The 12,345-nt window shown below is 42.4% G+C and overlaps 1 protein-coding gene across 1 annotated transcript in view; it reads right to left on the reverse strand.

Annotated features, from left to right (window-relative positions):
- Positions 1-7,269: 7,269 nt before the first annotated feature.
- The window catches only part of LOC137342003 (adenylate cyclase type 1-like), a 259,297-nt gene continuing 254,221 nt past the window's right edge, over positions 7,270-12,345 (reverse strand). Inside the window, exon 20 of the mRNA XM_068005581.1 lies at positions 7,270-8,086. Coding sequence (XP_067861682.1) covers positions 7,763-8,086 — 324 coding nt within the window. The 3' untranslated portion in view covers positions 7,270-7,762. The remainder of the gene's footprint in view (positions 8,087-12,345) is intronic.

The raw sequence follows: 12,345 nt of genomic DNA on the forward strand, positions 1-12,345 counted from the left end.
TCCCGCTGGCTTTAATTGCTGGTGAGACTTCAGCATTCGGGAGGCGCGCGCACACCCAGACGCGTCAATGGGGATCCCGGAAGTCGGCGGGTTGGAGCCAGGCTCCGAATTTGAACGGGATTTCCCCAATTTTCGGAGCCCCCCCCCGCCCCCAACACACCCGCAATTTCCCCATTAAATTGAGCCCCAAGTGTTTCCCAGTAAGAGAAAATTAAAAATGAACTGGACAACAGCTGATGGCCATAAATATTCTTTTCTTAAATTCTATCCACAAAATATTTGGAATTATTGGCTCATATAATTAATCCAATTCGATGGAACCTGAGATAGAATCTAAAGTCAGTCACCTCACATCCCATTCTTCTGCTCAATGGAAACGGGGCAGAGTGGGGCAAGGTAGGACATCCATCTGGCCATGTGACACCATTGGAAATCTATAGCATTTTCCTGGTGGGACCTCATTTGATATGCAGGGTTGGTTTTCAATGGTCTTCCTCCTCCTAAGTAACTTACAGCTGCTGGGTGGAAGGGAAATGCAGTATTTTTGCAGCATTTAAAAGGTTGCAGCTGCTTAAAGGGCCAGAAGCATTCTAAATTGGGAAGAGTTTGAAGTGGCAGAAGGAGAAGCAGCCATAGGGGTGTTTGCTATGGCAAGAGCGCCTGGATTCTTTGACCTTCTGTGGATATGCTGTTAGCAGAGATGAGAGCAAGGAGAGACCAGCTCTTTGGCACACAAGACAGGAGCCCAGATTTTAACCCAGCTCACCGCCCCATTCTTGCCGGGCAGGTCGTTAAAATGGCGGTTAAGTGATTTGTGCTGCATTCGCAATGTGTCCCTGCCTGGCGCCGTTTTAACTGAGCAAGAAACTGTGTTGGATGAGCAGCCCACTCCAGGCAGGCGAGGGTGTAGTCGCCATGCTTGATGATTTCACTGGAGCTGCAACGTGATTTTAATTGGCACAAATGGGTGGCCTGCCCAGCTTGAAACCCGCCAGTAAAACCTGATGGAATTGGTGGCTCACAGACCTACTGATGCTATGTAAAAGTGGTGTGCAGCTACAACACAGTGGGTCATTGGATCTTCACAGTCTGACTTAGCCAAGAGAGTGTCCAGCTTCTAGATCACTTCTTTCACACTTTTTTGCCTTACTTTACCTCAGAAACTTTTCTCTCACCATCTTGGGTTTCTATTATTGCCAGTCTTTTCTGGATGGAGGAACAGTTGGAGGAAAAGGAACAGCAGCAGCACCAGGGACTTCAGGGAGCAGCACCTCTCAGAAGAAACCAAGGTGAGGAGGAGCTGATGGTAGGAGGCCATACCCAGCACACAAGGTGTACAGGCCCAGAGTAACTTCCTTGGACCTGACCGTGGAGCAGTGCCTCAGGAGGCTTTGCTTCACCAGGCAGGCTGTCTCAGACATTTACAACCTACTGCAATGGGACGTGCTGCCTGCAGGATCAGGGGGCCATGCTTTGTCGGTGGCTCTCAAAGTCACCACAGCCCACAACTTCATTGCCACTGGCTCTTCCCACTCTGTCTCAGGAGACATCACTCGCATCTCCCAGTCTTCAGTACACAGCTGCATTAAGCAGGTCACTGATGCCCTCTTCATCAGTGCTAACCAATGCATGCATTCTGGCTGCAGACACCTAGGAACAACTTTGTGAACAAATGGCTGGAGGAGGATGTGAAAGGACACCTAGGTTCTCCAGTGCTGCACTGAAGGCCTTGGTATAGGCAGTGGAGAGGAGGAGGGACATCCTCTTCCCTCAAGGGGCAGGAAGTCCTCCCAGCATAGGAACATATGAACAGGAGTAGGCCATTCAGCCTCTCGAGCCTGTTCCACCATTCAATGAGATCATAGCTGATCTGTATCCTAACTTCATTACCCGCCTTGGCTCCATATCCCTTAATACCCTGAGGTTAGCAAAAATATATCGATCTCAGATCTAAAATTAACAAAGATAGCATCTACTGCTTTTTATGGGAGGGTGTTCCACCCATCTACCACCCTTTGCGTGAAGAAATGTTTCCGAACTCCTCTCCTGAATGGACTGGCTCTGATTTTAAGGTTATGTCCTCTTGTCCTAGACTCTCCCACCAGTGGAAAAAGTTTCCCTTTATCGATTCCTTTCAAAATTCTAGAAACTTCAATCAAATCACCTCTTAACCTTTTGTATTCCTGGGAATACAGCCTAGTTTACATAATCTCTCCTCATAATTTAACCCTTGGAGCCCTGGTAACATTCTGGTGAATCTGCACTGCACTCCTTCTAAGGCCAATATATTCTTTCTAAGATGCGGTGCCCAGAATTGTACACAGTACTCCAGATATGGTCTAACCAGGGCTTTGTATAGCTGTAGCAAAACTTCCTCCCCTTTATATTCTAGCCCTCCAGTTATAAAGGTTAACATTCTATTAGCATTTTTGATTATTTTTTGTATCTGACTACTACATTTTAGTGATCTATGTACACAGACCCCTAAATCTCTTCAGCCCTCCACTGTTCCTAGCTTTTCACCATTTAAAAAATACTTGGATCTATCCTTTTTTTGTTCAAAATGGATGACCTCACAATAACTTGCGTGGAAATCCATCTGCCACAGTTTTGCACACCCACTTAATCAATCAATATTTCTTTGTAATGCTATTCTCCCATTTATACTACTTACTATCTTTGTGTCATCGGCAAACTTGGATATATGGCTTTCTATTAAAAATACACTCCTGAACCTAATCCATTATTGAGTGCGCTTTCTGAGTTTTCATGTTGCTCGTCAACTTGAACATATCTTGTGAAAGTCTTATCTAAGTCATAAATATAGTGAATAGTTGAGGCCCCAGCTCAGATCCCTATGGGACACCACTAGTCACTTCCTTCCAATTAGAGTAGAAACCCATTATCCTTACTCTCCGTCTTCTACCACCTAACCAATCTCCTAACCAGGTCAATAATTTGCCTTCAATTCCATGAGCTCGAATTTTAATCGTAAGTCTCTTATGTGGAACCTTATCGAATGCCGTCTGGAAGTCCATATAAACTACATCATAGATATTCCTCTGTCTACTACTTCAGTTACTTCCTCAAAAAATTCAATTAGGTTCATCAGACATGACCTACCCTTTACAAATCCACGTTCGCACTCTCTAATCATCTTCTTCGTAGATAGTGGGAAGAAATTGCCATGTTTGTGAATGCCAGGAGTATTGCACCAAGGACATGGCTGAAGGCTGTAAAAAAAATCAATGATCTAATTAGAGTTGTTACGGTAAGAAGACTCCTCGCGTGGTTTTAATGTGGGGTCAGAAGGAGCACTCCGGCTCCTCCCGGCTCCACAGTCAGATAAGTATATTTTAAACACTTACCTTGTTGATTGCAGCCTGCAGTTCTCCCTTTAAGAACCATCTTTTAGGCTGGCCTCACGTAGACCAGATTTTACTGAACACAGCCGGCCCGGTACCGACAGCATTCAGGGCAACCCAATATTGCAGAGGGGCTTCAAACAGGCATTAGGCCCCTTATTTAACAAAGCAAAGTGCCCAACGCCTGTTTCATGCATGGGCCCCCAACGCCTGTTTTTATGCCTACACCAATATGGCGGGTGATGCACTTTGGGCTCATAAATCCTAAACTTAGGACTGAGATGAGGAGAAATTTCTTCACTCAGAGGGTGGTGGATCTTTGGAATTCTCTACCCCAGAGGCTGTGGTGGCTCAGTCATTGAGTACATTCAAAACAGAGATCAATAGATTAGGGATATGGGGATAGTGCAGGAAAATGGTTTTGAGGTCGAAGATCAGCCATGATCTTGTTGAATGGTGGAGCAGGCTTGAGGGGCCGGATGGCCTACTCCTGCTCTTATTTCTTATGTTCTTATGTTCTAATAACTATGCGTTTCCTGTCTGCCATATTGGAGGCTTAGGAGACTGCGTAGCACCTGAAAAATGGGCACTGTGTAATCAAATTTCTAGGCCTATATTTTAATATTATAATTAGCTTCCAGAACAGTTCCTATGCGCAACTTGGACGCCTACAGAGAAGCCCAATCCAATATGGTGAGCGGCGTACCTCCAGCGCGCGACGGATGTGTGTGCACACCGCCCACCATATTGGACACTGAGGGGCCTGTTTTAACCTGAAAAATGGATGCGGCGCAGTCCAGTTTCTAAGCCAAATACTTCAGTGCTCTCCTGGCTAGCTTCCCATCCTTCACCCTGCATAAACTTCAGCTCATTCAAAAGTCTGCTGCCTGTATTCTATTCCTCACCAGGCCCTGCTCATCCATCACCCCGAATCCACACTGACCTACATTGACCTCTGGTCCCCAATAGCCTCAAGTTTAATATTCTCTTCCTTGTGTTTACATCCCTCTATGGCCTCGCCTCTCTCTATCTCTGTAACCTTCTCCATCCCAACAAACCCCTGCCACCTCCAAACTCTCTACTGACTTTGGTGTCTTGTGCATCCCTCCTTCTTTTGCCCCAGAATTGACGGCCATGCCTTCAGCTGCCTAGGTCTCACTCTCTGCCTCTCCACCACCCTCTCCTCTTTTAGGACATTCATAAAACCCAACTCTTTGACCAAGCTTTTGGTAACCCCCTTGTAATCTCCCCTCTTTGGCTCAGCTTCCATGAAGCACTTTGGGATGTTTTTTAAAGGCACAGTGAGTGGTACGGTACTCATGCCTCCATGCAGCACCTTGGGATGTTTTTTAAAGGCACAGTGAGTGGTACGGTACTCATGCCTCCATGCAGCACCTTGGGATGTTTTTTTAAAGGCACACTCAGTGAGTGGTACGATACTTTCTACTAAGAAAGTTGAGAGGGTTAATGGTAGGAGCTTGCAATGCTACTTGCCAGCTATTGCGATCTGCACTTTGGAGAACTCAGCAACACGATAAAACTGTCACATAGCCTTGATGTCACGCCAAACTCTCTTAAAAAATGTGTCAGTTACCTGATGAATTCATGTCTGGATGGCTCCGTGGGTGATGTTCCACAGATCTCCTGTGGCTGCTTGAAATGAGCCTCTGGCATTCACAGCCACAGATAGAATTGTCCTGGAAGATTATCTTGGTTGCAGTTCTTCATGTAGTATCTGGCACAGCTCCCCTATTGCTTCTTTGAAGAAGTGCCTTCTTCTCATGTAGAGCCCCTCACTAAGATCTTCATATGATCCCCTTGGCCTGTAAATTATTTGGTGGGAGAGTAAGACCTCGTAGAGCGCATCCTCCTCATCTGCTTGTTCTTTCTCCTTTCCTCCTGTACTGCTACTCCTCCTCCTACATTAAAATTATAAACAAGGAGTTCCCCATTGAGAATCCCATGCCTTGTACTCAGAATCGCTTACTGTGGTTTTGGACAAAAATATCCCAGTGGTCCCAAGGCCCTCATCAGTCAAAGGCAAGTCTACCTCAATCAAAAATGCTTTAAAAGTTTCTTTGCAACCCTAACAATCTGTCTTGAAAGTCTCATCAGGCTGCAGGCTCCAAAGTAAAGCCTGTTCGCCAGTCTCAACAGATGCTACTGATTTATATTATTCTGACCTACTCCTGCTGCACCTGGAAGTCTAACTTCAGAGATTTAGGCACGTCAATGTCAGGCCCCCTCATTTACATATATTTAAAGTAACTGACAGGTGTGGAGGCCCCAGGCCCAATGGGATTAACATAGCTGCCATTATGGGATGGAAACCTGGCAGAAGCAGGTTCCCTCCCAAAATCCACTACTGAAAATGTCGTTGCATTAAAAACACACCCCAGAAATGCTGTAAGAAATGAATTATTTCGGGCCCATATTTTCAGGTGGGATGCCTTTGTAAAATGTATGTTACAGATGCTCTATGGATGCAAGACTTTTAATTATAGAAGTAATATCAGTTTTTAAAAAACTGCTAGCATGTTGTAAAATACAATTTTCTGTAATTGTTTTGTAAATGGTTGAATTTTTCTGTCAAAATTCTGGTAACAATCATCTGTCAAACAGAAATACATTTTTGTTGATTAGCAAATACTTTAGTGAAGAAGGTGGGAGGGATTCTCCAAGGATAGAGACAATGCTCCATATCAATGTCTAGGACTGGTGATAGCAGTAGAGGGGGTGTACCTTAGAAGAAGATTTGTTGAAGACTTCGAACTCAATGTCCATTACCTAAACAACTTTATATTTGGAAGTAAAAGTGAGAGAAATACTCTAATAAAGCATATGTCATTGCAAAGTGAATAGAGGAAATCATTGTAAATATTTACATATGCACAGAAACAACAAAGATTTTTTTTTCAAACCGTTTTTCTTTACTTTTTCATAAGACCCAGAAGAAATTATATTAGTGCAAACACTCAGTATAAAAGTTATAATTAGAAATTTACATTCACATTTAACATTTCAATGAATATTATCCACTTTTAACATAAAAGGTAGGACAAATATTTGATTCTTTAGGTCATTCTTACAGTGCCAAAAGAGACTGAAAGATATTCTACAATATTCAATATGTACATAAAAATAGACCCGTATTTAAATATGGAAAATTAGCAAGCTAGTTACAGTTTAAAAAAAAATCATAAACACATAGCAGTGTTTTTATTTGTTTGATAAAGCATAAAATTAATGGTTTATAAAACATTTGACTTAATACAGAGGCCACAATGTTTGAAAAATGTTACAGTCCTCAACCTGCTTCTCCCTTCTGTTGAGCTGCAGTCTTCATTATATGATGTCTACACTGACTAGATTGTGAAAGTATCAGAAGTCAATAGTGCAGAATGAACCCATTAACACCCCGTAATCTCTGCAGAATGTTCAATATATATTATTACAACTGACTTTTATTGCTACTGGGTAATAGTTATGGCGCCTAGGGACAAGATGGTAGAAAAAGGTTTTCACCATTCAGTAAGTGCTCTGTCAATGTAAACTACCTATAACCTTCTGGCAAAGATTACCTATATTCAATGGGAGTTCCATAGCTTTGATATTTGATAAGTTTGAACATGAGTTATCGAGGCCAACAAAAGAAGGAACACCACCGATTTTAAAGCATGTCAGTAGTCATGCTTACATAAATAAAACTTTGTTATAAAAATTAATTAAATATTCACCTGGCATGTGCTTTTTCATATGTCATACACAATCCATACTGTATAATTAATAAAATTATTTACAGAAATTACATACAATAAATTCTTGCAGAGGTTATGAGAAAGGCAGACTTTGAAAATACTATACATGTTTGAAAAAGAAAACAAATAAGGCAATATTACAAGAATATTTTGATAATGCGTGGAACCATCTATTGGCCACTGAAGTAAAAATGAGTACTAATTTTATAACTTAAAAGTAATGTGGTAAAATGTGTTGTGTACATTTAGAAAACATGCAGAAATTTTAAAATGTACAAATTCTAGTTATAGTTGATTCGGACATCTAAGATTCTTCATTTTATTTAGAAAGATAGTTCTCTATGCCAGAAATGTAGTTCTTTGCTTCTTCTAACAGATAGTTAGCCCTTAATTTGCCATTCCAAGAATTGTATTTCGTAACAACACCCAAAGTTTTAGTCTTTGGTTCAATCGCAGTGACCCTTGGCTCTGATGATCCATATCCTCCTGGTGATTGCTCCAGGAAAATGTTCCTCTCTTCAGTGCCTGATTTCCAAATGTCAAAATCTTCTTGAAAGGTCAGTGCATCTGGTCATCATTAACTGATTTTCCTCCACTTACCAGCTCAAAATGCAGACTTCATTTTTATGCCAAAATCCATTATGCTTGTTCAACAACTGGTATGGGCGGAAGATAATGAACAGATTGATTTGTTTGCATTGTAGAGGCCTGAAGTGCTCCAAGTCCAGCCTTTACTGTGAAGCTGGCTACTGATGACACTGAGGGACAGCTTGTCCCCAGCTTTGCTCTTCCGTATGGATACGTTTTCCTCTCTAAACTTGTTGCGCTTCCTTGTGGATTCGTATTCACTTTTCCTTCAAGGAAATATGTCAGCATTTCTCCTTTTCCTTTTACACTGACTTTGCCACGACAGACAAACTCATAATTACAATTATTGAGTATTCGATGGACATCTTCTGTTACCTGGAGAATAGTGGTTAGACATACCCTAATTACATATCACACACACCTCAAAAATTCAAATTCACCAATAATTCAGCAAATCAATCAGCTATCCCCACACACACACACACACACACACGCAGTGGACGTTAGTCAGGTGGGGTATACCCGACGAGTGCTTAGATAGACTTGAACTGAACCCAGCCACATATGTGGGTTCAGGTCATTAACCTTGGCCCAAAGTGCCCCAAAATGCAGGTCTCCCTTTCTGAAGGGCCTTGCACTTGGAAATAGGTACAGCAATCCTGCAGGCCTGAGAGGTAATGGCTTTGGGGACTTTTGGCTGCTGTCCTTAAATAGCAGTTGGAAGGCCTCCCATGACAATCCTGTCTCATTGTTCATGAAAGAAAAAAGGATTTACTTTCCTTAGTCCACTGGTCCTTGCTGCTTGCACCTCAGAGAGGGGCTGGGTGCAGGGTCCAAACCCCATACCTTCGGGGCAACCCTCAAAATGGGTGCCTTTCTGGTGTTTGGGAAGGAAAATAAAGCTGGAAGGTGGTAATGATCGGTCCTGCCTTAATATCATATTCGGCCTTTGCTTGTGTGTGTTGAATCTGCAAGTCACTCCACCCACCCCCCACCGGCCAGAGGAAACTCTGCAAATCCCTCAGCAACACAAAGGAGATATCCACGATTTCCATCATGGGTCTTAAACCCCTGCACCCCCCTCTCCCTCTCCCTCTCCCCCACAACCTCACTTTGGGAACTGAGCATTTCCTAGGTGCATTGGAGAGGAAAATTGGACCATACTTTTTTTTAAAATCAATTGTTATCATTTTTGCTTAAACAAACTGACAATGAACACATAAAATGACTGCTAACTCTTTCAAAGATTGATTTAGTTGTATATGTGATATGAGCCTGTCAATATTTGCAGTTATACCTTTAATTACTGAAAACTGGCCGACAGAGCCAGTTTGCAGCCAATCAGAGGTCAATCTTTTGCATGTGGCTACCACATGCAAAATGGACCCAGGATTTTAAATAGTTTTTTCTTAATAAATGAAGCTATAAAAAAGATAGAATAATATAGATTATAAAAATACTTAGAAATAGAACAATAGGGAAAACACCAATAGTTTCCATGAGGATTTGTAAAATGTTTTAAAAGTTGGATCTGACACATGTGGAAAAATGTTTCAAAGAGTCTTTTTTATATAAAAAGCAAAGTGTTTAAAGCAAGTTTGTCTCACCAGAAACTGGGAATGTAAGCACATACAAGGAGAAAGATAGTATGGGGATAGGAGAATCTGGAGGGGAATCCATGATGTGCATGGCATGCATGACGTGGGCTATTATGGAACTTCAGATTGTCCTGGATATGTATATATGAAGCTTGTGGCTTGAGAAGAGAAATACTTAGTTTGGGTATCAGCTGGCTACACTCCACAACATAAGGGAGAAGGAAACATTTCTGTAAAGTATCATAGTAGGCACAGCACAGAAGGAGGCCATTCAGTCCATCGTGCTTGTGCCGGCTCTTTGAAAGAGCCGGCACAAGTCCCATTCCCCTGCTCTTTCCCCATGGCCCTTTAATTTTTTTCCCTTTTGACCATTGAGTCTGCTTCCACCACCTTTTCAGGCAACGCATTCTAGACCATTACAACTTGCTGCGTAAAAAATGTTTTCTCATGTCGCCTCTGGCTTTTTTGCCAATCACCTTAAATCTGTGTCCTCTGGTTACCGACTCTTCTGTCACTAGAAACAGTTTCTCTTTGTTTACTCTGTCAAAACCTTTCATGATTTTCAACACCTCCATCAAGTCTCCCCTTAACCTTCTCTGTTCTAAGGAGAACAATCCCAGCTTCTCCAGTCTCTCCACATGATTGAAGTCCCTCATCCCTGGCACCATTCTAGTAAATCTCTTCTGCATCCTCTCTAAGGCGTTGACATCCTTCCTAAAGTGTGGTGTCCAGAATTGAACACAATACTCCAGCTAAGGGTTAACCAGTGTTTTATAAAGGATTAGCATAATTTCCTTGCTTTTGTACTCTATGCCTCTATTAATAAAGCCTAGGATCCTATATGCTTTTTTAGCAGCCTTCTCAACTTGTCCTGCCACCTTCAAAGATTTGTGTAAGTGCATCCCCGGGTCTCTCTGTTCCTGCACCCCCTTTAAAAGTGTATCATTTAGTTTATATCGCCTCTCCTCATTCTTCCTGCTAAAATGCATCACTTCACACTTCTCTGCATTGAATGTCATCTGCCATGCGTCTGCCCATTTCACCAGTCTGTCTATGTCCACCTGAAGTCCGTTACAATCCTCACATTGTTTACTACATTTCCTTGTTTTGTGTCATCTGCAAACTTTGAAATTATACCCTGTATACTCAAGTCCAGGTCATTGATATATATCAAAAAGAGCAGTAGTCCTAATACTGACACCTGGGGAACACCACTGTGTACTTCCCTCCAGTCTGAAAAGCAACCATTCACCACTATTCTCTGCTTTCTGTCCCCTAGCCAATTTTGTATCCACGCTGCCACTGTCCCTTTAATCCCATGGGCTTTAATTCTGCTAACAGGTCTATTATGTGGTAATTTATCAAATGCCCTTTGAAAATCCATAAACACAACATCAAACGCACTATCCTCATCAACCCTCTCCGTTATTTCATCAAAGAACTCCGGGGATGAGAAGGTTATCCTATTGAGTAGCATGGGCCAATACTTTCTGGAGTTTAGAAGAATGAGAGGTGGTCTCATTGAAACACATAATATTCTGAGGGGGCTTGACAGGGTAGATGGCGAGAGGCTGTTTTCCATGGCTGGAGAGTCTAGAACTAGGGGGCATAGTCACAGGATAAGGGGTCAGCCATTTAAGACTGAGATGAGGAGGAATTTCTTCACTCAGAGGGTTGTGAATGCTTGGAATTCTCTACCCCTAAGGGCTGTGGATGCTGAGTCATTGAATATATTCAAGGCTGAGACAGATAGATTTTTGGACTCTAGGGGCATCAAGGGATAGGGGGATCCGGCAGAAAAGTGGAGTTGAGGTCGAAGATTAGCCATGACCTGATTGAATGGAGGAGCACGCTTGATGGGCCATGTGGCCTACACAGGCTCCTATTTCTTACGTTCTTATGTAACTCAATCAAGTTAGTCAAACATGAATTTCCTTTAATAGATCCATATTGACTTTCATTTATTAGCCCATACTTTTTCAAGTATCAATTTATTTTGTCATGGATTATTGTCTCTAAAAGCTTCCCCACCACCGACATATATTCCAGACGATGGTCACCTCATGGTTGAGAGGGTCAAGATCTAAGGATCGAAAAGTGAAATAGAGAAGAAGGATTGTATGATTATGGACAGTGGGACCAGAAGAGACAGGAGCAGAAAGTACAGGAAACCACTAGGAGTTTGAGCTTGTCCAATGGGTATTCCTGCTGATGTGGATGAGGATGGTGACACAGGGCAGGATAATAAACACCACAGAATTGTGGAGTGAGTGGTTACTTATCGGGTAAGAGTGAGACTATCCAAAAAGGACAGTAGGATAGATCAGATGATTTGAAGCTGCACTGCAGAGTTTTGATTGATGTGGTGTCTCCTAGGTGCCAGAGTAGCAGACAAAATGGAAGAACTCCTAAAATAGGAATTACTGCAACCAGAAACATGGCTCATGTGGAAACCAACAATATGGGAAACAGCATGATGGAGTTCTTCAGAGCAATTTTCAGGAATTGAGAGGCTGATTAAAGTTCAAGACTTCAAGGGCAGTAATCTTAGGATTTCTTCTGGTGGCTCGAAAAATATAATAGATATCGCAGCCTGAGTGATGGTATAAAACTGAGGGTTTTAGAATCTTAGGAAATTGAGGTGATTTCTGGGAAAGGGAGAAGCTGCTCAAGTGGTATGGATTTCACTAGAGGGAGGCTGAAACTCACTGTTGTTAATCCTTGTAGATAGGATACATTCATTGGGCAGTGCAACAACAACTTGCATCATATAGCACCTTTAATGTAGTAAAACATCCCTAGGCACTTCACAGGAGCGTAATCACATGAAAATTGACATCGGGCCACATAAGGAGATATTAGGTCAGGTGGCCAAAAGTTTGGTCAAAGAGGTAGGTTTTAAGGAGAGACTTAAAGGAGAGAGAGGTAGAGAGGCGGAGAGGTTTAGGGAGGGAATTCCAGAGCTTAAGGCCTAGGCAGCTGAAGGCATGACCACCAATGGTGGAGCGATTAAAATCAGGGATGCTCAAAAGGCCA

The sequence above is a fragment of the Heptranchias perlo genome, chromosome 2 (assembly GCF_035084215.1).
Source record: "Heptranchias perlo isolate sHepPer1 chromosome 2, sHepPer1.hap1, whole genome shotgun sequence".
Taxonomy (NCBI): Eukaryota; Metazoa; Chordata; class Chondrichthyes; order Hexanchiformes; family Hexanchidae; genus Heptranchias; species Heptranchias perlo.